Source organism: Phyllobates terribilis, unplaced genomic scaffold, assembly GCF_046119375.1.
Source record: "Phyllobates terribilis strain yellow unplaced genomic scaffold, ASM4611937v1 Scaffold_4__5_contigs__length_816908805, whole genome shotgun sequence".
NCBI classification, from domain to species: domain Eukaryota; kingdom Metazoa; phylum Chordata; class Amphibia; order Anura; family Dendrobatidae; genus Phyllobates; species Phyllobates terribilis.
The window spans coordinates 584381660-584407965 of record NW_027362764.1 but is presented as its reverse complement, the minus strand read 5'-3'; the positions used below and the strand labels follow the sequence as shown (position 1 = coordinate 584407965).

Genomic DNA, 26306 nt, shown 5'->3' with positions numbered 1-26306 from the left:
CAAGCTTGTACAGCACGGGCTGCTCGGCACAAAGTGAAAACCTTCATAGACGACTAGCGACATCTAGTGGTGAAGTCTTGCACTGCCGCAGCATTTACACAGGAAACACATGCAGGCTCCATGGCTGACACGGAAGAGGAAAACTTACAAAGCCAAGTGAGTGAGCAGCGTGGCAGGCGGGCGGTGTGTGACCCATACCTGTTATCACCTGCATATGTATAGATATAATGTGCTAGCTTGTTGTAATCATCCATGGAAACCCTAAGCTTGTTCAGTCAGTATGAGAACGTGCAGGTTATGAGGTTGTGGTCACACAATGCAGTTTTTACCACTACCTAAATCAAATCAGCGTGATAACTATGGGAAAAAGGGAATTACCTGAGCCACAGGTGTCTGCAGATTAGTAAAGTACAGAAGTGCTGATCCAGTACACACAGGTGTCTGCAGATTAGTATAGTACAGAAGATATAAATATCTCAACACTATATATACACTACTCTACATTATATACTATATAATCACAGCACCATACTATGTACTTTATTATGCTGTATATGTCACATAGGATACAAGACTGCGTTATACACATCATGTAGGAGACTGAGGCTGCTATATATACACACATCACATAGGAAACACTGACTGCTGTATATACATCACATAGGAAGCTGATACTGCAGTATATACATAGGCGACTGCGGTATATACATCACATAGGAGGCTGAGACTGCGGTGTATACATAGGAGACAGTGACTGCGGTATATACATCATATATGAGACTGACTGCAGTATATACATAGACTACAGTATATATATCACATATGAAGCTAAGGCTGCAGTATATACATCCTGTAGGAGACTGCGACATACACTGCTCAAAAAAATAAAGGGAACACTCAAATAACACATCCTAGATCTGAATGAATGAAATATTCTCATTGAATACTTTGTTCTGTACAAAGTTGAATGTGCTGACAACAAAATCACACAAAAATCATCAATGAAAATGAAATTTATTAACCAATGGAGGCCTGGATTTGGAGTCACCCCCAAAATTAAAGTGGAAAAACACAATACAGGCTGATCCAACTTTGATGTAATGTCCTTAAAACAAGTCAAAATGAGGCTCAGTATTGTGTGTGGCCTCCACGTGCCTGTATGACCTCCCTACAATGCCTGGGCATGCTCCTGATGAGGTTGCAGTTGGTCTCCTGTGGGATCTCCTCCCAGACCTGGACTAAAGCATCTGCCAACTCCTGGACAGTCTGTGGTGCAACGTGACATTGGTGGATGGAGCAGGACATGATATCCCAGATGTGCTCAATCAGATTCAGGTCTGGGGAACGGGCGGGCCAGTCCATAGCTTCAATGCCTTCATCTTGCAGGAACTGCTGACACACTCCAGCCACATGAGGTCTGGCATTGTCCTGCATTAGGAGGAACCCAGGGCCAACTGCACCAGCATATGGTCTCACAAGGAGTCTGAGGATCTCTTCTCGGTACCTAATGGCAGTCAGGCTACCTCTGGCGAGCACATGGAGGGCTGTGCGGCCCTCTAAATAAATGCCACCCCACACCATTACTGACCCACTGCCAAACCGGTCATGCTGAAGGATGTTGCAGGCAGCAGATCGCTCTCCACGGCGTCTCCAGACTCTGTCACGTCTGTCACATGTGCTTAGTGTGAACCTGCTTTCATTTGTGAAGAGCACAGGGCGCCAGTGGCGACTTTGCCAATCCTGGTGTTCTGTGGCAAATGCCAAGCATCCTGCACGGTGTTGGGCTGTGAGCACAACCCCCATCTGTGGACGTCGGGCCCTCATACCACCCTCATGGAGTCGCTTCCTAACCGTTTGTGCAGACACATGCACATTTGTGGCCTACTGGAGGTCATTTTGCAGGACTCTGGCAGTGCTCCTCCTGTTCCTCCTTGCACAAAAGCGGAGGTAGCGGTCCTGCTGCTGGGTTGTTGCCCTCCTACGGCCCCCTCCACGTCTCCTGGTGTACTGGCCTGTTTTCTGGTGGCGCCTCCAGCCTCTGGACACTACGCTGACAGACACAGCAAACCTTCTTTCCACAACTCGCATTAATGTTCCATCCTGGATGAGCTACACTACCTGAGCAACTTCTGTGGGTTTTAGAGTCCGTCTCATGCTACCACAAGTGTGAAAGCACAACCAACATTCAAAAGTGACCAAAACATCAGCCAGAAAGTATTGGTACTGAGATGTGGTCTGTGGTCCCCACCTGCAGAACCACTCCTTTATTGAGGGTGTCTTGATAATTGCCAATAATTTCCATCTTTTGTTCCATTTGCACAACAGCATGTGAAATTGATTGTCAATCAGTGTTGCTTCCTAAGTGGACAGTTTGATTTCACAGAAGTTTGATTTACTTGGAGTTATATTCTGTTGTTTAAGTGTTCCCTTTATTTTTTTGAGCAGTGTACATTACATAGGAAGCTGAGACAGCGTTATATATAGATAGTAGACTGCTATATATACATCATATAAGGGCTTTGACTGCGGTATATTCATATAGGAGACTGCGACTGAAACATATACATCATATAAGGGGCTGTGACTGCAGTATATATAGTTGAAACCAGAAGTTTACATACACTATATAAAAAGACACATATGCATGTTTTTCTCAATATCTAACATGAAATCAGAATAAACCTTTCCCGTTTTAGGTGAATTAGGATTACCATCATTTTTAATATTTGCCAAATGCCAGAATAATGAGAGAGAGTGTTTTAAGGCATTTTTATTACTTACTGCAAAGTCAAAAGTTTACATGCACTAAGATTACTATGCTTTTAAACAATTCTGGGCTGCCCATATGATGATGCCATGTGTTTGGAAGCTTCTGATTTTTTGGCAACATCAGAGTTAATTAGAGACACACCTGTGGATGTATTTTAATGCACACCTGAAACACACTGCTTCTTTGTGTAGCATCATGGGAAAGTCTAAAGAAATCAGCCAAGATATCAGGAAGAGAATTGTGGACTTGCACAAGTCTGGCTTGTGTATGTAAACTTCTGGTTTCAACTGTACATATTATAAGGGGCTGTGACTGCGTTAAGCCTGGCTTTGTGCTTGACGTACAGCACTGTGAAGTGTGAACCTAGCCTTGAAGAAATCATATGCATTTTTCGATACAAATGTCTGGGGTGTATATATGCCTGCTATCAGGTGGTATGTGTCTAAGGTGAGGTTGATCTGCTACATATACTTTTCCATATGCCCAATTCTCAACCATTTTTACACAATTTAAAAATATTCATCATCTTGTGCATCTTATGTACAGTAAGTACAGTGTATCTTCAAACTTGACTTAATAATCCACTATTTTACAAGTAGATAGGACAGCACGGTGGCTCAGTGGGTTCAAATCCGACCAAGGACAACATCTGCAAGGAGTTTGTATGTTCTCTCCGTGTTTGCGTGGGTTTTCTCCAGGTTCTCCGGTTTCCTCCCACACTCCAAAGACATACTGATGGGCTAGTTTGTGAGCCCCAATGGGGACAGAGATGATAATGTCTGTAAAGCGTTGTGGAATTAATGGTGCTATATACGTGAGTAAAATAAATAAATAGATGGGCTGTGTGCATGTTGTTAATTCTATTTTATTACTTTTTTTTTTTTAGATTGATGAAATTGAAGCCCTCTCATCCATCTATGGGGATGACTGGTGTGTAATAGATGAAGCTGCAAGAATATTTTGTATCAAAATCTCCGACTCTTTGGATCATCCTGAGTGGACACTTTGTTTGCAGGTAGTCAGATGAGGATTTGTTGCTATTTTGCTTCCTTGGCCAAATATTGTCAACTTCAGTTACATGTCCCCTGAATGTTATATCATTCTTTTGTGCCAGGTGATACTACCTCCAGAATACCCATCTGCAGCACCTCCCCTCTACCAGCTAAAGTAAGGTTTGTTACATATATACGTAACCATATATGTTTAACTCTGAAACGCTGCATTGTTTCAGAGAAAAACATATTTTGATAGCCAACGAGGACTGAGCTGCATAGGAAACTAGTAAGATAGGCGGGTCCCCTGCGCCTCTCCCTGCTCGCTGCCCTGGAATGACAGGTCTCTTCCTATCTATTCATGCAGGGAGAGACCTGTCAGTCACTGGCAGAAGGTGGGGAGAAGCTGCTGGGGACCCACCTGCCCCACTAGTTTCCCAGGCAACTTTGTCCTATGAAACTATGTTGTTCTCTGAAACGCCACAGCGTTTTAACTCTGTAAAAACAAGTTTTAGGGTGCTTTCACACCGCACTTTGTCGCACTTTGTGTGGTCCCGTTGGAGCTTACGTCCGAATCCCCTCTCAAAACTGGATTCTGGTGTATGCACCAATGGAGCTATTGACTATAATGGTGCCAACAGAGTCAACGTGCGCTCTGTCGTTCATCATTTTCGGCATATATGCCTACTGGAGGTGCACACTCAAACGCAGTCTGCTACGTCTGTGTGTCCGCCTCTAGTTGGCGTACAGGCCCGAAAATGATGCACGACAGAGCGCACGTTGCATCTGTCGATACCATTATAATCAATGACACCAGCGCATATACCCGAATCCTGTTTTTTTAGGGGGGCTGGTTTGGACGTAAGCCCCGATAGGACCACTGAATGTGGGTCAAAGCGCAGTGTTAAAGGGCTCCTATAAAACAATAGTGGAATTGTAATTTTTTTTTATTGCTTCTTTCCTGCGCCTTAAAAAAATAGTAAATCTTTTTTCAATATATTAAATATACAGTGCCTACAAGTAGTATTCAACCCCCTGCAGATTTAGCTGGTTGACACATGCGGAATTAACTTGGCATTGTGACATTTGTACTGTAGATCAGCCTGGAAGTGGGAAATGCACTGCAGCAATTTTTTTTTTTTTTTTTTTTTAAACGTAAAAAGTTAATTCAGAGTGTCATTTATTATTCAACCCCTCAAACCACAAGAATTCTGTTTGGTCCCCCTAAAGTATTAAGAAGTAGTTCAGGCACCAAGAATAATGAGCTTCACATGTGTGGATTAAAGATCTCTTTTGCCAGCCTTTTCTGACTATTTAAGACCCTCCCCAAACTTGTGAACAGCACTCAGACATGGTCAACATGGGAAAGACAAAGGAGCATTCCAAGGCCATCAGAGACAAGATCGTGGAGGGTCACAAGGCTGGCAAGGGGTACAAAACCCTTTCCAAGGAGTTGGGCCTACCTGTCTCCACTGTTGGGAGCATCATCCGTAAGTGGAAGGCTTATGGAACTACTGTTAGCCTTCCACGGCCAGGACAGCCTTTGAAAGTGTCCTCTCGTGCCGAGGCCAGGCTTGTCCGAAGAGTCCAGGCTAACCCAAGGACAACAAGGAAGGAGCTCCGGGAAGATCTCATGGCAGTGGGGACATTGGTTTCAGTCAATACCATAAGTAACGTACTCCACCGCAATGGTCTCCGTTCCAGACGAGCCCGTAAGGTACCTTTACTTTCAAAGCATCATGTCAAGGCTCGTCTACAGTTTGCTCATGATCACTTGGAGGACTCTGAGACAGACTGGTTCAAGGTTCTATGGTCTGATGAGACCAAGATCGAGATCTTTGGTGCCAACCACACACGTGACGTTTGGAGACTGGATGGCACTGCATACGACCCCAAGAATACCATCCCTACAGTCAAGCATGGTGGTGGCAGCATCATGCTGTGGGGCTGGTTCTCTGCCAAGGGGCCTGGCCATCTGGTCTGCATCCATGGGAAGATGGATAGCACGGCCTACCTGGAGATTTTGGCCAAGAACCTCCGCTCCTCCATCAAGGATTTTAAGATGGGTCGTAATTTCATCTTCCAACAAGACAACGACCCAAAGCACACAGCCAAGAAAACCAAGGCCTGGTTCAATAGGGAAAAAGTCAAGGTGTTGGAGTGGCCTAGTCAGTCTCCTGACCTTAACCCAATTGAAAACTTGTGGAAGGAGCTCAAGAATAAAGTCCACATGAGACACCCAAAGCACCTAGATAACTTGGAGAAGATCTGCATGGAGGAGTGGGCCAAGATAACTCCACAGACCTGTGCCGGCCTGATCAGGTCTTATAAAAGACGATTATTAGCTGTAATTGCAAACAAGGGTTATTCCACAAAATATTAAACATAGGGGTTGTATAATAATTGACCCACACTTTTATGTTTAAAATTTAATAAAATTCAACTGAGCAACATAACTTTTTGGTTTGTAAGATTTATGCTTCTGTTCATAAAACCTACTCTCGTTTGCAGTTTGAAGGCTCTAACTTATTTGCATCTTATCAAACCAGCTAAATCTGCAGGGGGTTGAATACTACTTGTAGGCACTGTACATCAACGCATTCCTCAAAATATAAGCTTTCATACTGCTATATTGAGGGAAAAATAAAACCTTTCTAACTTTTGATATGCGGTGATAAAAAAAACTAGCTTTATTCTTAAAAGGTTATTTTCATCATCATAATTGGTTAAAACTGAAAAAGTAGCAACTTTCCAATTTACTTGTTATTGAAAATCCTCAAGGTATTCAAGAATGGAAGGATTTTTTTTATTCACTTGCTCTTTACCTATTGTTTCATTGCCTACTGCTTGCCTGCGCTCCTCCGCTGCTGCTGCTGCTGCAGCTGAGACATATCTGCCTCTGCTTGCTGCAGCACAGAAAGCATAGTTTGGCCAGCAGTGTGACAATGCCACTGGTGGAAACTTTCATTCAAGCAGGAGGCACGGGAGAGGTGCACTCCTGAAATTAGATGATGAGAGCAATGTCCGAATGTAATGTGTATTATGATTTAGTGTCAGGTTCCACAATTATGAGCTGTTTTTTTTTACACATTTTGGTAATGATTGACCAAGATTAACTTGTCCAATATATAAAGAGTGTGGTGATGATCAGTGTTAGAGCAGGGAGACAGTGTGCTCCTGAAGATTGACATATGGGACCATCTGCATGGTCACGCCGCTGGTCAGAACTAAGCTCTGTCCCATGCTACTAACAGAGCCAGCTTTGCCTCTATAACATTGAAGAGCACAGGGTACTGAATGTGGTCGGATCCAGCCATCTGGGCAGCTTCAGAGAGGCACTTGCAGGTTCTAACGCATAGATTGTAAGCGGCGCGCTCTACTTGTCCAGGTAACTGCAAGTGGCGCACACTCCATGACTGCAGAGGTGGCCAATACCTACACAATGAGTAATACATGGTAGAATTAAAAATATCTGGTATCAGAGAACAGTAAACATTTTTAATAAGAGGTAAATTCACAAATTGCTTGTATTTACAAGCACTTTGCAATTTTACCCATTAATGAAGATGAGTCAACCCCTATAATGTAGGAATTATTACATTACAAGGAAACATTGACATTCACATACCTTATATTAGTCAGTATATAATATATTATGTTTCGTGCATGTTCTTATACAGTGCTCCATGGCTTCGGGGTGAAGATCGTTTGACAATATCAAATAATCTGGAGGAAATTTACCTGTAAGTTATGATCACTTTCTTTTATAGAAATTTGAAGTTGCCCAGCTGTATTATACGGCATTTAACTGAGCATCCATATGATGCTGGATTGTTGGACTTCTACATACAATCCACTAGAGCAATCCTCAATAAAGTCTAGAATTTTGCTATCTATTTTATAATGACCAAGTCTTGCCGTCTTGGCACTTCCACTTCTGTCATTGCTGGTGTAGTGATGGTTCTTGGACCTACAGTGTGGAAAATAAGTATTTGATACATTACCAATTTTGCAAGTTTTCCCATCTACAAAGAATGGAGAGGTCTGTAATTTTTATTGTAGGTACACTTCAACTGTGAGAGACAGAATCTCAAAATAAAAATTCAGAAAATCACTGTATGATTTTTACATAATTAATTTGCATTGAATGAAATAAGCATTTGATATAATAGAAAAACAGAACTCAATATTTGGTACAGAAACCTTTGTTTGCAATTACAGAGGTCAGACGTGTCCTATAGCTCTTGACCAAGTTTGCACACTGCAGCAGGGATTTTGTCCCACTCCTCCATACAGATCTTCTCCAGATCTTTCAGGTTTCAGGGCTGTCACTGGGCAACACTGAGTTTCGCCTAACTAAAGATTTTCTATTGGGTTCAGGTCTGGATACTGGCTAGACCACGCCAGGACCTTGAAATGCTTATTACAGAGCCACTCCTTAGTAGCCCTGGCTGTGTGTTTCGGATCATTGTAATGCTGGAAGACCCAGCCACGAGCCATATTCAGTGCTCTTACTGAGGGAAGGAGGTTGTTGGCCAAAATCTCTCGACACATGACAAAATCCATCCTCCCTTTTATTCAGTGCAGTTATCTTGTCCCCTTTGCAGAAAAGTACCCCCAAGGTACAGGGGAGGAGTCCTGAGGAGATAATTTGCATATTCCCACTGCATTTTGGGGTAAGTGAAGAGTCTCCGCGAGCTCAAAGAACACTGGATTTTGGCTGTTGGAGCTGAAAAGAGGACATCGGTAAACCGAAGCTTTTTTTTTAATCTTTTTTCACTGTTTTCAGAACATTAACAATAAGAACATGGAAGAGTCCAGGAGCCATTTGGTGAGCTGCATATCCTGCTACATGTTCACAGACTTGCCAGTGGAAAAGCCAGACTTCACATGCCAGAAATGCAAGCTTGTGTCCCTGTTGGAGGAAAAGTTGCGAAATCTAGAAGAGAGGTTAACTACCTTGAAAATCATTAAGGAAGGTGAAGAGTTCTTAGACAGAGCAGAATTATCTCTTCATGATTCAGAAAGAGAAGAAATTCGAACTGCACCTGACGAAACAGAGGAATGGAAGCATGTGACCCACAGAAGCAGGAGGATCGAGAGGCAGTCAGCACCCATACTGCTCAGGAACCAGTACCAGGCTCTCACACAGGAGAACCATGAAGAAATACAGCAAGATAAGACTTTGCCAGCAATGAATAACCTTGTAAGCCCTCAGAATCCTCCTGGATGGAGAAAGAAGAATGTTGTGAAGAAAAAACGGAGAGTGGTGGTCATGGGGGATTCCCTGTTAAGAGGAACAGAGGCCGCTATCTGCAGACCAGACATAACCTCAAGAGAAATGTGCTGTCTTCCAGGAGCAAAAATTAAAGATGTGTCTGACAGGATATCAAGACTCTTCAGACCTACAGATCACTACCCATTCCTGCTAATACATGTGGGGACAAATGACACCGCAAGAAAGGACCTGGAAACCATCTGCAGTGACTTTGAAGACTTAGGCAAGAAAGTGAAAGAATTGGGAGCGCAGGTGGTCTTCTCATCCATCCTCCCAGTGGATGGCCATGGAACAATGAGGTGGAATAAGATTCTACAGGTGAACAACTGGCTACGTCGATGGTGCCGTCAACAAGGATTTGGATTTCTGGATCACGGAATGAATTACCTATACGATGGACTACTTGCTAGAGATGGGGTGCAACTTACGAAGACTGGAAAACATGTATTTGGAAGTCGCCTTGCTACACTCATCAGAAGAGCTTTAAACTAGAACAATGTGGGAAGGGAAGCAAAAGGCCAGAAAAAGCCATACAGCTGACAAATACTATTGAGAGCTCTGCTACTGGAAGTGGAAAAGAAGAACAAAGACAAAAAAATCTAAATAATAAAAATATGGGAGGAAGAGAAACCAATCACAAACTAAAATGTTTTTATACAAATGCACAAAGCATGGGCAACAAACAAGGAGAATTGGAACTAGTACTAATGCAGGAAAAGGAATATGATGTCATTGGAATCACTGAAACTTGGTGGGACGATACACATGATTGGAATAAAAGGCTAAAAGGATACAACTTATTTGCAAGAAACAGACTTGATAAACGAGGAGGAGGTGTTGCATTGTATGTTAGAAAAGCGTATATCTGCACAGAGATTGAAGCTTCAGAGACTGGGAGTTCTGTGGAAACTGTTTGGGTAAGAATACAAGGAGAGAACAACGGAAAGGACACCATTGTAGGCATTTACTACAGGCCACCTGGGCAAGCTGAAGATATGGATGAACTCTTTATGTATCAAATGACCAAGTTCTCCAAAAAATATGACGTAGTGGTCAGGGAGATTTCAACTATCCAGACATTTGTTGGGAATCTCTCTCAAGTAAAACTAACAGGTCAAGCAAATTCTTATCCTCTCTTGCTGACAACTTTATCTTCCAAAAGGTAGGGGAGAAAACAAGGGGATCTGCTACTTTGGATCTAATCCTTATAAACAGGGAGGAAATGGTTGAGGAGGTAAAGGTGGCTGGGACCCTAGGAGGCAGCGATCATGCTATTATAGAATTTTGGATAACTAGAGGAGGAAGACGTGAAGACTCAAACTTCAAGGTTAGATTTTAGAAAGGCAGATTTTAAGAGACTCAGAAAGAGAAGAGGAGGGATCCAATGGCTGGATGTCCTTAAGGACAAAAATGTCCAGGAAGGATGGGAAATTTTTAAAAATGAGATTCTCAAAGCACAATCGTTAACAATCCCAAAAAGTAGGAAGAATGGGAAGCATTTAAGGAAACCAGGATGGATGAACACAGAACTTAAACACATGCTAAAAAGAAAGAAAGAAATGTTTATTAAATGGAAAGAGGGAGGCATATCTAAAGAAGATTATAATGCAGTCTGCAGATCCTGCAGGGCACGTATCAGGTTAGCTAAAGCTGACAATGAATTAAGGCTTGCAAGATATGTCAAAAGCAATAAAAAAGGATTTTGGGGGTATGTCAAAAGTAAAAGAAAAGTCAAAGATGCTATAGGATTTTTACAGGATGAAAATGGAGAAATGGTAAGAGAGGATGTTGAGAAGGCCGAACTTTTTAATTCCTATTTTGCATCTGTTTTCTCTCAGAAAGAAAATGTAACATCAACTGATCTTCACTGTCCTTTTAAAGGAATAGAGGAATCCAAGTTATCAGTAAACAGAAAGATTGTGAGGGAATATTTAGCTAACATAAATGAGTTCAAGTCTCCAGGTCCAGATGAATTACACCCCAGAGTACTGAAGGAGATTGTAGAAGAAATTTTAGAACCACTCTCCATAATCTTTGAAAATTCTTGGAGAACAGGAGAAGTCCCAGAAGACTGGAGAAGAGCAAATGTTGTTCCTATCTTCAAAAAGGGGAAGAAGGTGGACCCAGGGAACTATAGGCCGGTGAGTCTGACTTCTATACCAGGAAAGATCTTTGAACAAATTATTAAACAACATGTATGTAAGTACATGGATAAGAATGAAGTGATTAACCAGAGTCAGCATGGGTTTGTAACTAACAAGTCATGTCAGACTAACTTAATTTCCTTCTATGACAGAATCACTGACTGGGTGGATCAGGGAAATGCTGTAGATATAGTATATCTTGACTTCAGCAAAGCATTTGACAAAGTATCTCACATCATCCTTATTGAAAAAATGACCAAGTATGCAATGGACCAGGCAACTGTTAGGTGGATTCATAACTGGCTTAGTGATCTGACTCAAAGGGTGGTTGTAAATGGCTTCACATCCAGCTGGATGAATGTCTCAAGTGGGGTACCACAGGGCTCCGTCCTGGGACCTGTATTGTTCAACATCTTTATCAATGATTTAGATGAAGGAATTGAGGGTAAACTGATTAAATTTGCTGATGACACAAAGCTAGGAGGGATAGCTAATACTAGAGAAGAGAGAGAGAGGATTCAAAAAGACCTAAATAAACTGGAGCAGTGGGCAGCAACCAACAGAATGGTTTTTAACAGGGAAAAATGCAAAGTACTACATCTGGGCAATAAAAATGAAAAAAGCATATACAGAATGGGAGGAATAGAGCTAAGCAACAGTACATGTGAAAAAGACTTAGGTATACTAATAGATCATAGACTGAACATGAGTCAACAGTGTGATGCAGCAGCAAAAAAGGCAAATACAATTCTGGGATGTATTAACAGAAGCATACAGTCTAGATCACGTGAAGTCATTATCGGTCTTTACTCCTCTTTGGTCAGACCTCATCTGGAATACTGTGTACAGTTTTGGGCACCACATTTTAAAAAAGACATAGACAAACTGGAGCAAGTTCAGAGAAGAGCGACCAGAATGGTGACTGGTCTGCAAACCATGTCCTATGAGGAACGGTTGCAGGATTTGGGAATGTTTAGCTTGCAAAAAAGAAGACTGAGAGGAGACTTAATAGCTGTCTACAAATATGTCAAGGGCTGTCACATTGTAGAAGGATCATCTTTATTCTCATTTGCACAAGGAAAGACTAGAAGCAATGGGATGAAACTAAATGGGAGGAGACACAGATTAGATATTAGAAAAAACTTTTTGACAGTTAGGGTGATTAATGAGTGGAACAGGCTGCCACGAGAGGTGGTGAGTTCCCCTTCAATGGACGTCTTCAAACAGAGGCTGGACAGACATCTGTCTGAGATGATCTAGTGAATCCTGCTTTGAGCAGGGGGTTGGACCAGATGACCCAGGAGGTCCCTTCCAACTCTACCATTCTATGATTCTATGATTCTATGTTTCCCCTACCATGCTTCACAGTTGGCATGGTGTTCTTGGGGTTGTACTCCTCCTCCTTCTTCCTCAAAACACGACAAGTGGAGTTGATACCAAAAAGTTCTATTTTGGTCTCATCTGACCACATGACCTCCTCCCATGCCTACTCTGGATCATCCAGATGGTCATTGGGGAACTTCAAACTGGTCTGGACATGTTCTGGCGTGAGTAGGGGAACTTGCGTGCCCTGCAGGATTTTAATCCTTGACGACGTAGTGTGTTACTAACAATAATGTTTGAGACTGTGGTCCCAGTTTTCAGTGGCCATGTTCAATATTCCCCTAAAGGAGTAACGAATAATGACTTTTCTTTAATCTGACATATGATAATCTAGAAAACTCTGATAATCCAGCACGTGCTTTAGGAACATTACTGAAGTTTTAGAAAACTAGACGCAGAAGAATAAACAGAGATTGTGTATATATTATCCTAAATACTATTTAGACTACTGTAAAAGAAAAGATAATGTATGTGTGTTTAAATGTACATTTTATAAATATATATATACACACTGCTCAAAAAAACAAAGGGAACACTTAAACAACAGAATATACCTCCAAGTAAATCAAACTTCTGTGAAATGAAACTGTCCACTTAGGAAGCAACACTGATTGACAATCAATTTCACATGCTGTTGTACAAATGGAATAGACAATAGATGGAAATTATTGGCAATTATCAAGACACCCTCAATAAAGGAGTGGTTCTCCAGGTGGGGACCACAGACCACATCTCAGTACCAATGCTTTCTGGCTGATGTTTTGGTCACTTTTGAATGTTGGTTGTGCTTTCACACTCGTGGTATCATGAGACGGACTCTACAACCCACAGAAGTTGCTCAGGTAGTGCAGCTCATCCAGGATGGCACATCAATGCGAGCTGTGGCAAGAAGGTTTGCTGTGTCTGTCAGCGTAGTGTCCAGAGGCTGGAGGAGCTACCAGGAGACAGGCCAGTACACCAGGAGACGTGGAGGGGGCCGTAGGAGGGCAATAAACAAGCAGCGGGACCGCTACCTCCGCCTTTGTGCAGGGAGGAACAGGAGGAGCACTGCCAGAGCCCTGCAAAATGACCTCCTGCAGGCCACAAATGTGCATGTGTCTGCACAAACGGTTATAAACCGACTCCATGAAGGTGGTATGAGGGCCAGACATCCACAGATGGGGGTTGTGCTCACAGCCCAACACCGTGCAGGACGCTTGGCATTTGCCACAGAACAGCAGAATTGGCAAAGTCGCCACTGGCGCCCTGTACTCTTCACAGATGAAAGCCGGTTCACACTGAGCACATGTGACAGTCTGGAGACTCCGTGGAGAGCGATCTGTTGCCTGCAACATCCTTCAGCATGACCGGTTTAGGAGTGGGTCAGTAATGATGTGGGGTGGCATTTCTTTGGAGGGCCGCACAGCCCTCCATGTGCTCGCCAGAGGTAGCCTGACTGCCATTAGGTACCGAGAAGAGATCCTCAGACTCCTTGTGAGACCATATGCTGGTGCTGTTGGCCCTGGGTTCCTCCTAATGCAGGACAATGCCAGACCTCATGTGGCTGGAGTGTGTCAGCAGTTCCTGCGAGATGAAGGCATTGAAGCTATGGACTGGCCCGCCCGTTCCCCAGACCTGAATCCGATTGAGCACATCTGGGACATCATGTCTCGCTCCATCCACCAATGTCATGTTTCACCACAGACTGTCCAGGAGTTGGCGGATGCTTTAGTCCAGGTCTGGGAGGAGATCCCACAGGAGACCATCCACAACCTCATCAGGAGCATGCCCAGGGGTTGTAGGGAGGTCATACAGTCACGTGGAGGCCACACACAATACTGAGCCTCATTTTGACTTGTTTTAAGGACATTACATCAAAGTTGGATCAGCCTGTAGTGTGTTTTTCCACTTTAATTTTGGGGCTGACTCCATATCCAGGCTCCATTGGTTAATAAATTTGATTTCCATTGATGATTTTTGTGTGATTTTGTTGTCAGCACATTCAACTTTGTACAGAACAAAGTATTCAATGAGAATATTTCATTCATTCAGATCTAGGATGTGTTATTTGAGTGTTCCCTTTATTTTTTGAGCGGTGTATGTGTGTGTGTGTGTATATATATAATTTTTTTTTTTTTTTACAATTATAGGCAGAATCTTGGAGAGAACTTTCTTTACCAATGGGTGGAAAAGATCAGAGAATTTCTGGAGAAGAAATCTAAAACATCAGTTCAGGGTTAGTGACACAAATACATTTTTAGATTCTTACAAATGACTTTTTATATCCTTATCTCTAAATAAATATTGACCATGTCTGTCAAATTTCACTACAGTAAACAGAGTACAGTGGATATAAAAAGTCTATACACCCTTTTTCTGCAGCCAAAGCCTTTACTCTTAGCAGTTACAATGCTACTTATAAAATAAAGCAAATAGTTGCGTTTTTGCTGCATTTTTCAGGTGGATTATATGTGTGATTTGTCTACACTACATGATAATAAACTTTTATTCACCAAAAATGCAGTATAAAGGTTTTTTTGCATTTATTGCTGTGTTTTTTTGCACTTACTCATTGCTTTGTATGGGTGAAAACAAAATGCAAAATCGCTGAAAGAATTGACATGCTGCAGATTTTCAAAAACACTACAGTTCTCAAATGCAGTCAGGAAAAAAAATCATGTACGCATGAGATTTCTGATATGTCATAGCTTTGCTAGTATTGTAAAACACAGCTTCTTTTCTGCAGAAAAAAGCAAAGCAGCAAAAAAAATGCTGCAAAAGCATGAAGATAACCTTAAAATCACAGGTGTTTGTCATGTAAAAAAATCATACCCAGAAGAGTAATTTCAGAACTGTTTCCACCTTTAATGTCACCCATAATCTGTAAAATTCAACTGAAAAATAAACTGAACTTATTGTGAGGGCATCTCCTGTGCACAGCGCCCTCAGATTTTCAATTGGATTCAGGTCTGGGCTCTGACTGTGCCACCCCAAAGCTTTCATCTTCTGTTGGAGCCATTCTTTTCTTGACGTCATTTGCAGGGGTGGCTCTGGTCTTTGCTTTTCCTGCACATGAGGTAATCTTCTTACATTGTGCACTGACAGTGCACTCTCTTGCCAGCTCATCACTTCTCAGAGCCAGTAAGAGAGAGCATTGTCACTCTGCATATTGCACAGTGACAAGAATCTACTGAGCATATGTCGGAATTTACAACCAACGCATGCTCAGTAGAGCGGAGACTAGCCTAGACCCTGCAACGGAGGTCACTGAGGACGCTTAATTACAGGTAGGGGACAGAGACAGTATACACAGGGATTCTCAAACAAAGCGTCATCAAAGATGAAGAAGAATTTTTTTCTAAATGAAACAGTTACATAGTGTAGTGAGGGAAGGATAGGGAAATTTTAATTAGAGTGTATTAGAAAAAAAGATTATGACATTTAGGCATTTAGGATTAAAATTAATTTTTGTTTTGAGTCCCCCCCCCCCCTCCCCCTTAAGTGCTCTTGGCATGTCAATGTACATTCCAAGTCTCTGCCTCCCTGGCTCTTTTCCCCACTCAGCATCACCTTCATCTGTTTGACTGACAGCTCATTGGCTTGACTTCAGTCAAGCAATTTAAACATATAAATATATATATTATATATATTATATTATATTCTTGGTGACAGACTTTTTTTTTTTTTTAAATTCCAGTTCTAAAACAAATGTAACCGAGTTTTCTGAACAAACTCACGAGTAAAGGATTATTTTCATAAGCTTAAAGTGATAAAATAGCAAATTATTTGTAAAAACAATCAACTTTGCAATGTATTTGTTTTTAAAAATCCTCTCTGTTCCATGGATTTTTAATTCCATAGTTTGTTTTCCCAGTTTACTAGCAACCGATGCTACAGTCACCAGTGGCCGGTTTCCTAAGCAAGGAGCGTAGCACTTACAAGTTCTTTCCTATTGAGATTGTAAGTGCATCTCTGAAGTTGGCTGGATCACTGGATCTAGCCACCTTCAGTGCTACCACAGTTTATCAGGCGGTCGTGCCATTTGTCTAAAATGTCAATCAATCTGGCGCACACTGGCAAGCAGGCAGCCGGGAGACGGAGGAGACTGTATTAAAAATAAAAATAGAAATCTTGAAATTTTCACACCGGCCACTGGGGCTTTATATACTCTAACTTTCTATTGTTTCAGGAAATAACACATGTACATAGCCTCAATGGTTAGACCAGACCCTATGTTTTGTATTGAAGAATCTAATGAGCCTGTGCAAAGGTCATCTTGAAGGGAGGAGGAAGCAGGGTCAGCTCAGGCATCATCTACTTTGAGTGGTGAATCCTGTGTTATCAGTTTTGTATGAAGAAGGAGTTACCTGTTGTTTTAATCCTGCCTGTGCTGAAAAGGATCCTGCTGAAAACTCTTCCTTAAAGAACAGGAAGTCTATAAAAGCCCCAGTGACCGTGTGAAAATTGGAAGATTTTTTTTTTTTAATTAAAAATCGTAATCTGAAAAAAAATGTAAGAGACTATATAGAATAGTATTTCACTTGCATTGATTATTATTAGCAACTGTTACAAAAAAAATCAGATGACAAATGGAGAGGATTCTACAACTATTTTGCACATTAATTGTGTATTTAGTTAGTCGCAAATGGAAACACTTATCTTGGTTTTAATTTTGCATTTTTTCCAAGAAAAAGTGCGGTGGAGATTTTTTGGCCAAATATAAAATATTCACTAAAAACAAGTCTAGAGAGATAAAAAACCAAACAAATGTTCTTGATGTCCTTTCAGCCCCGAGTACAAAAACCACAACAGAAGAAGCCGAGGGGGACGATGATGAAATTGCCTCCAGCTCCGAATTACTAAATGACTTGTTAACATGTTCCGTTATTGATGGGGCGTTTGACATTTTGGAAGGTAATTATTATATTGTTAGCAAAAGGCAGAGACTGATGATACTGTACATATTTCTCATTCAATCAAATGGCTATGCTAAGCTGGTCTGTTAAGAATATAGAGTATTTAGAGTATACTTAGCATTTGGCACTTATGTGCTTTTTACAGGAAGGGGAAGGATGGGGTTATAGACATCAATGATGTGTGCTCATAGTTGGTACATGAGTACTTTAACAAGGGTAAAAGATGGGAAAGTAAACTGGTTTCTGAGTCTTTCCTAAAATTTTTAGGCATCTTAAAACTTCACCGTTGCTGAAGGTGGAGCCATTGAGAACTGGTTATTGTTTTTTTTAGGTAGTAAAGAAATACCTTCAATCTTCCATGGCGAACCAATTAGTGACAGAAGGAGTACATTTCAGGGACATCTAGCTCCTGTTAACAGTCCTGGCGAGGTGAGTATGATCAATGTGTGTCACTTAAATCACTTAAAGGGAACCTGTCATGTAAAATAACGCTATTAACCTGCAGATATGGGAGTAATAGCGTTCTAAACCTTAAATAGCGTTCTTATACCTTGCAGCTGCTGCACTGAGAGCCCCACTGCCAGGAGGAAATGAACTTTATTACCCCTGGCAGCCTCACTCTTTCAGACATAGGGGTGGCGCCAACATGGTTTTAGTCACCCCTCAGTGTATAAAGAGCTGTGGCTGTAACCGTGCCCCCGGCACTGGCAGAAAGCCTGTCCTAATGATGAGCCTGCTGTCAGTCAGTGCCGGGGGCGCGATTACAACCATCGCTCTTTATACACTGAGGGGTGACTAAAACCGTGCCAGCATCACCCCAATGACCAAAACAGCAAGGCTGCCGGGAGGAATAAACTTCATTTCCTCCAGGCCGCAGGGCTCTCAGTGCCGGCTCCGCACAATATCAGAACACTATTAATCTGCAGATGAACCCAATATCTGCAGGTTAATAGCGTTATTTTACATGACAGGATTCCTTTAAACGGTTAAAGAAGCCTCAATGCTGTTAATTGATCCTGTCCTGGGAATAAAGTGACCTATTATTGACACTTTGTCTTAAATGCATTTGTGATTTGTATTGCTGTCGGAATCTGTCTGTTTTTACCAATATAGTTTCGAAAATTGAAACAAATCGCTGTGTCATAAAGGCTGGTAGAGCTGCAGCAGATAAAACAGTGACTTTATCCAAGCAGCTCAGTAAGTGCCACATCGCTGGAATCAGGGTTTCAGCCCCAGTATCATGCTGCTCTCATGGTGCCAGAATTCCTTTAAATCTTGAAATGAGCTGTGGTCTGATATCACAGATTTAACCAGTGTTTTATCAAATGTGCATCTCTGACTATATACTCCTCTGTCATGTTTGATCTTTTTAAAATTGTATTGTAATATTTCAGGTGAAAGACGTACTAAACAAATTGTATGAGAACAAGAAAATTGCAAGTGCAACTCATAACATTTATGCATACAGGTGGGTTGTCTTTCACACAACAAGGCTGTCTTATAAGTGAACGTCCACTTGTGAACTAAAACATATGTAAGTCAGTACCTATAACTAGGTATAATACATGATTAAGGTGTCCAAATAGCTTTTCTTTCTTCTGGTTTTACTTAAGGAGTAGGCAACCTCATGCTTCCGTCTTAGGATATAGCAGAAGAAAGTAGTGCATCTTCCCTTTCTTATTGGTGTAAATAGGACATTTCCCTGGTCGGATGAAGGTCTCAGGAACAGAAGCTTTAAACCTTTATGGATTCTCCAGTATGTCTCAAATGTGAATAAAAATAAGGGCAAAATATTTGGAAGAGCTGGGAAATGTATTCTGCATTGGGAACCTACCCCAGCACCTATGTTACTAAGCTGCATTTTTCTCAGCTCTGTGATTTATTATACTTATTCAGAGATATCATATTCCACAGCACTTTACAGACATTGCTATCACTGTCCCCATTAGGGCTCACAATCTAAATTTCCTATCAGTATGTCTTTGGAGTGTGGGAGGAAACCGGAGAACCCGGAGGAAACCCACGCAAATATAGGGAGAACATACAAACTCTTTGCAGATGTTGTCCTTGGTGGGATTTGAACCCAGGACACCAGCACCATAATGAGATTAAAGAGGTTGTCCACTAGTAGGCATCCCGTTCTTGAACTAAATGTTTGGCCCCAATAAAATAAAAAAACCTATACTCACCTCCCGTGCTGGCTCTGTTCCAGCCGTGTCAGCACTCACGGTTTCAGGGCTGTGATGCGGTGGAAAAGCACTTGGTGGTCGGTGCCCAATCAGCGCTGGTGTCACTGTCCCCGCCGATAAATCGAACATGAAGAGGAAGTCCAAGCGTATGCAACAGTCCTGCAGTTGTAGCATTTTCTCTCTAATGTGTATGGCCAGTGTTATTGTCAGATATGTTGTGTGACTGACTAGTTATTCACTTCTTCCAACAGAATATATTCTATAAAAACAAATACATTTGTACAAGACTGTGAGGACGATGGGGAAACAGCAGCTGGTAAAAGACTTCTTCATCTCATGCAGGTATGTAGAATGTGACTACACCACATACAAAGTCACCATCTTAGCAAAAAAAAAAATATTTAGCTTAAAGAGGACTTGTCACCAGGTCAGAATTGGACCATTTTTGTTTTTATTTTATTTCCCCTACGTTCTATATAAAGTGCTTTTTTTTTCATTTTTTCCTCATTTTTAACAGCATTTATTATTTTATATTTTTAGATTTTGGATGCCAGAAATGTATTAGTAGTTGTGTCACGATGGTATGGAGGTATTCTTCTTGGGCCTGATCGCTTCAAACATATTAACAACTGTGCACGAAACATACTCATAGAGCATCACTACACAAACTCTGCGGTAAGTGTTTAACAAAGTTAATGAAAAAAATAATAATTTGACCTAAATTTCTTAATGTCTTCCAGGGATTCTCTACTTACTGACTGGACAGTTTTCCATTTTTGTGTTTTCTTTTTCTCCTCCCTTTCTTTCTACAGCCATAACGTTTTTATTTTTCCACATTGCTTTATGAGGGATTTTTTTTGCAGGATGAGTTTTAGTTTTGAATGATACCATTAATTTTACCATTCAAGTCCTGGGAAATGGAAAAAATTGCACTGATGTTGTGCTAAAAATAAAAAAACACAATTCCACAATTGTTTTGTTGGATTTAGATTCTACAACGCTCATTGTGTGGTAAAAATGACCTGACATTATGATTTTCTTGGTTATTTCAATTACAGTTATACCAAACGTAGTACCACATGCTCGTCTTTATAGGAGCACTGTAATAGCAGGCACTGGAGTCTTCAGCAGACCTCTGACTGCTATCGCTGCTGATAGGCACCCTCCGATTGTGTTGAAGGCTGGCCGATGTGCACTTGTGTTGAGCACTGTAAATGCCACTGTCGGAGATTGACAACAGCATCTAAAAGGTTAAAGGGAATCTGTCAGCAGTCCTAGACCCTCAACCACCATTATAACTTTATTGTACCCTATATCTACTTTCTAACGTGCTCCTAACAGCTCTTTGCAAATCCCACACCTCCTTGGGAATGCACAGTGAATCCAGAGGTACGCACCCCGGCTGCATTGGGGCACTGTGCATGCCCAGGGAGGCAGCAGTGATGCAGGAGAGGAAGCACCGGCTGAGGAGCTTCCCAATCACTGGCACAAGAATGTAGGGCCGATCTTACAGCCTGCCCCAAATACCACCACCAATGGTGCATAGACTGACTGTTTCCCTGGCCAATGAGCATGCACCTGGCTTCTCTGTGCATTCCCAAGGAGAGATGTGTGTGTGTGTATATATATATATATATATATATATATATATATATATATATACAGTACAGACCAAAAGTTTGGACACACCTTCTCATTTAAAGATTTTTCTGTATTTTCATGACTATGAAAATTGTACATTCACACTGAAGGCATCAAAACTATGAATTAACACATGTGGAGTTATATACTTAACAAAAAAGTGTGAAACAACTGAAAATATGTCTTATATTCTAGGTTCTTCAAAGTAGCCACCTTTTGCTTTGATGACTGCTTTGCACACTCTTGGCATTCTCTTGATGAGCTTCAAGAGGTAGTCACCGGAAATGGTTTTCACTTCACAGGTGTGCACTTTCAGGTTTAATAAGTGGGATTTCTTTCCTTATAAATGGGGTTGGGACCGTCAGTTGTGTTGTGCAGAAGTCAGGTGGATACACAGCTGATAGTCCTACTGAATAGACTGTTAGCTGCTTTTTTCTTGCCATAATACAAATTCTAAGTAAAGAAAAACGAGTGGCCATCATTGCTTTAAGAAATGAAGGTCAGTCAGTGCGAAAAATTGGGCAAACTTTGAAACTGTCCCCAAGTGCAGTTGCAAAAACCATCAAGCGCTACAAAGAAACTGGCTCACATGAGGACCGCCCCAGGAAAGGAAGACCAAGAGTCACCTCTGCTTCTGAGGATAAGTTTATCCGAGTCACCAGCCTCATAAATCGCAGGTTAACAGCAGCTCAGATTAGAGACCAGGTCAATGCCACACAGAGTTCTAGCAGCAGACACATCTCTACAACAACTGTTAAGAGGAGACTTTGTGCAGCTGGCCTTCATGGTAAAATAGCTGCTAGGAAACCACCGCTAAGGACAGACAACATGCAGAAGAGACTTGTTTGGGCTAAAGAACACAAGGAATGGACATTAGACCAGTGGAAATCTGTGCTTTGGTCTGATGAGTCCAAATTTGAGATCTTTGGTTCCAACCACTGTCTTTGTACGATGCCGAAAAGGTGAACGGATGGACTCTACATGCCTGGTTCCCACCGTGAAGCATGGAGGAGGAGGTGTGATGGTGTGCGGGTGCTTTGCTGGTGACACTGTTGGGGATTTATTCAAAATTGAAGGCATACTGAACCAGCATGGCTACCACAGCATCTTGCAGCGGCATGCTATTCCATCCGGTTTGCGTTTAGTTGGACCATCATTTATTTTTCAACAGGACAATGACCCCAAACACACCTCCAGGCTGTGTAAAAGCTATTTCACCAAGAAGGAGAGTGATGGGGTGCTACGCCAGATGACCTGGCCTCCACAGTCACCAGACATGAACCCAATCGAGATGGTTTGGGGTGAGCTGGACCGCAGAGTGAAGGCAAAAGTGCCAACAAGTGCTAAGCATCTCTGGGAACTCCTTCAAGATTGTTGGAAGACCATTTCTGGTGACCACCTCTTGAAGCTCATCAAGAAAATGCCAAGAGTGTGCAAAGCAGTCATCAAAGCAAAAGGTGGCTACTTTGAAGAACCTAGAATATAAGACATATTTTCAGTTGTTTCACACTTTTTTGTTAAGTATATAATTCCACATGTGTTAATTCATAGTTTTGATGCCTTCAGTGTGAATGTACAATTTTCATAGTCATGAAAATACAGAAAAATCTTTAAATGAGAAGGTGTGTCCAAACTTTTGGTCTGTACTGTATATATATATACATACATATATATATATATATATATATATATATATATATATATATATATATATATATATATATATATATGTATATTGTAAGGCAGCGCTTGTCATTATCCTGGGGGATACTCGCTTCGCTGCGTCAATTTAAAACACACCAGCCATATTTTCCGGTATTTCTCAACTCAGCAGTTTATTAACTCCATAAACTGCTGATTTCCGGGTCCAACGCCGTGGCCCATATATATATTCACACTGAAGGCATCAAAACTATGAATTAACACATGTGGAATTATATACATATATCTATATATATACATACATACATATACACATATGTATATATACACACACCGTATTTTTCGGACCATAAGATGCACCTAGGTTTTAGAGGAGGAAAATAGAAAAAAAATTGAAGCAAAAAATGTGGTCACAATGCACTGTCATGGGGGAGGTCTGCTGCTGACGCTGTTATAGGGGTAATGTCCCCCAATTCTATACTAATATTCCCCATCCTGGTATATATGGCGCCAATCCAGGTATAAATGGCCCCCATCCTAATCCTGGTATGCATGGTCCCTTCATTCTCATCCTGGTATACATGGCCCCACCATTCCCATCCTGGTATACATGGCTCCCCCATTTCCATCCTGATATGCCTGGCCCCCTCAATTTGATCCTGGTCTGTATGGTCCCCTCATCCCCACCTTGGTATGCATGGCCCCCTCATCCCCATCCTGGATTGCACGTTCCCCATCATGCTGCACACATAAAAAAATAAACAATTCTACTCACCTTCCTTCCCTCGGCTCCAACTTTGCGTCCTGTTCTACTGTCAGCCGCTGATCTCACCGTGTAAGCAGCGCATGACGTCACTGCCATTCGCCCTCACACATTGAGGTCAGCTGCCGGAATAGTCATTGCTCCCCACGCCAGGACTATGGGCATGGAGAGCAGTGAATATTAATTTTCTTTAATAGCTGGCTCGGCGATAACGTGTACCCGCTGTTAAAGAAAATAAATATTCACTGCTCTCCACACCCATGGGAGTGGGGAACAGTGAATATTCATTTTCTTTAACAGCAGGCACAGTGTTAGCCGCAGCAGGCGGCTCCTGCCTCCTGTGATCTGCTCCTCCGCCGCCGCTTCCCCCCTACCCCAGCCACAGCAGGTATATCCGGACTATAAGATGCACCCCCCCACTTTCCTCCAAAATTTTGGAGGGAAAAAGTGCATCTTATAGTCCGAAAAGTACTTTATAATATATATATGTGTGTCCGAGGAATGTATATGTACTGTATATCAAATATATGCAGTTTTGGAAAAGTTACTACAAAATTGATGAAAAGTAATCGAGCTATGAAAAGTTATAAAAAGAATGTGAAGACTTGTTTGATGACTGAAATCTATAGCTATTATTTTACAGCTAATGTTAATTACAGTATATCACTCTTTTACTTATCATCTTAGGACGAATCTGGAAAGCATGCTGGAAAGAGCAAAAATCACACTAAAGAAAATAAGAAGAGAATAGAGCATTAATCTTTCATAAAGAAAAAATATTGTGCTCAAATTTTCAACATTTGGATTATATCTTGATGAAGATGTCTCCCTTTTATGGTGTTTTTTTGCTTAAAATAAAATTTATGACGTTCAAATCAGTCATTAAAGAATATAAAGGAAAAAATATCAAATTGTATTATTACAAAAAATTAAAAAACAAATGGTTTTGGATGTGGTTGGAGAAAGGTTATAGCATTACCGTATATGTATTCTGCTACCTTTTATATTGTGTTGTGAGATATTTTGTATTGGTTAACTTTAAAAACTATATTAGTTAAATGTTTAGATTAAGCTATGCTTTAAATATTCATATAATCTATTATTACTAATTGTTCTGTTTTAATGGGGTTGTTCACTTCTTGGACAACCCCTTCTCAATCCCTATGTCCCCTATCCCCCCCCAGTAAAATAATAACACCTATACTCACCTCCAGGGCCGGAGCCTTTCCAGTGGTGTCGGCTCTGGCTCTCCCAGGGATTGTTTGACTTTATGTCATGCGATCCCAGGAAATGAGAGAGCAGAAGCTCTCAATCTGTGGGAGAGCCAGTGCTGACATTGCTGGAAAGGCTCCAGCACCGGAGGGGAGTATAGGTGTTATTATTTAACTAGGAGAAAACATAGGAGTTGTCTAAGAAGTGGACAACTCCTTTAATGTTTTAGAGAGAGTAATAGGCGTGAACTCCAAAATTACATTGATAATTCATAGGTTTGGAACAAAAAAAATTCCTACCCCCAAACTGATTCTTCACAAGGCTGTTTGATTTGGATTCCATCAGACTCTTATTAATGTAACAACCCCTCTCCTCAATATATTATGTACAGTTCAAGCTTGTAAACTGCTTATTACCTCAGTATTGCTTACCATAATTTTGAAAGGAGAATATTGCTTGTTCTAGATGTAGGGAAGAACAGCTGCATAACATTGATTATAATAACATTTCCCATATTGTATTTATTGACACCATTTTATAGACTTTTTTTATATAATATCTTGTTAATTTTCACCTCCATTTATTTCTGTGTTCTATAATTAAAGGGGTTGTCCATGAATGACACATAGGTGACCTATCCACATTAATATGAGATCAGTGGGAGTCCGACACCACCATGATCAGCTGAAATTCACACTGGCAGTGGCTGGATATAAGCCATGTGTGGTACAGAATGGGAGATAAACTTCAGTACTTGGCTGCAATGTATGGGTCACTGTGGTCTGCCCTATACATGTATTACAACCCCTGGAAATTAGGGCTGTACCGATTCTGCCAATATGTGAGATCCCTACATCTGCAGATGGGTTTCTTCTCTCTACAACCCCTCTATTACAGGTTACGTTGCTTCATATAACTCCATCTTGCTAGTATCTCTAAGACTGTACTCTGAGCAGAGGACTAGGGTAGAATCTGAATCTATGAATAGAGTGATGTCTGAATCCAAGTGAAATGCAGTAATGATCCAGGTACGTGAAGGAGCTGTGCAGATTGTACAGCAGCAAAGTTCTGGGATATTTTTTAGAACCATTTAGAAAATTGCTTGCATTTAGGAATCAAATGAACGTAAAAATAAGGGCAATGATGGCCATAGCTTTTAAAACATCTGTGAGGTTTTACATAAAAAAGTCAAATGTGCCTCTTGACTCCCTTTAAAAAGTTATGTGCTAATAATGCCTGGGTCTGTCTTATTTTACCTAAGATGGACACAGCTTTTCTCAGGCTAATGGTGCACCCTTAGCATTGGAAGCCTGGAACATTTCACTTGCTCATGGATTGGCCAGTGTTGCTAACAACAGCATTACAGGTTAGTCCAAG

The 26306-nt window shown here is 41.3% G+C and overlaps 1 protein-coding gene across 2 annotated transcripts; it reads left to right on the top strand.

Annotated features, from left to right (window-relative positions):
* The first annotated feature begins 74 nt into the window (after positions 1-74).
* IMPACT (impact RWD domain protein) lies at positions 75-24698 on the top strand. Of its 2 annotated transcripts, XM_073676714.1 has the most exons (11): positions 75-156; positions 3657-3785; positions 3885-3937; positions 7443-7505; positions 14697-14782; positions 17335-17460; positions 17794-17891; positions 18857-18930; positions 19903-19993; positions 20192-20326; positions 24405-24696. In XM_073676714.1, exons 1-11 carry the CDS (start codon positions 121-123, stop codon positions 24474-24476), a joined length of 963 nt encoding a protein of 320 aa, XP_073532815.1. In that variant the 5' UTR covers positions 75-120; the 3' UTR covers positions 24477-24696. The 2 variants fall into 2 exon arrangements, with proteins under 2 accessions (XP_073532815.1, XP_073532816.1); XM_073676715.1 differs by lacking the exon at positions 7443-7505 and having other exon boundaries at positions 24405-24698.
* The last annotated feature ends 1608 nt before the right edge of the window (positions 24699-26306 follow it).

What these genes read in the sequence shown, in the direction of transcription:
- IMPACT (XM_073676714.1), top strand. Translation starts at nt 121, where the DNA reads ATGGCTGACACGGAAGAGGAAAACTTACAAAGCCAA. An exon ending in AGGAAAACTTACAAAGCCAA is followed by an intron (nt 157 to 3,656) that starts GTGAGTGAGCAG and finishes TTTTTTTTTTAG; the next exon opens with ATTGATGAAATTGAAGCCCT. An exon ending in CTGTTAACAGTCCTGGCGAG is followed by an intron (nt 17,892 to 18,856) that starts GTGAGTATGATC and finishes GTAATATTTCAG; the next exon opens with GTGAAAGACGTACTAAACAA.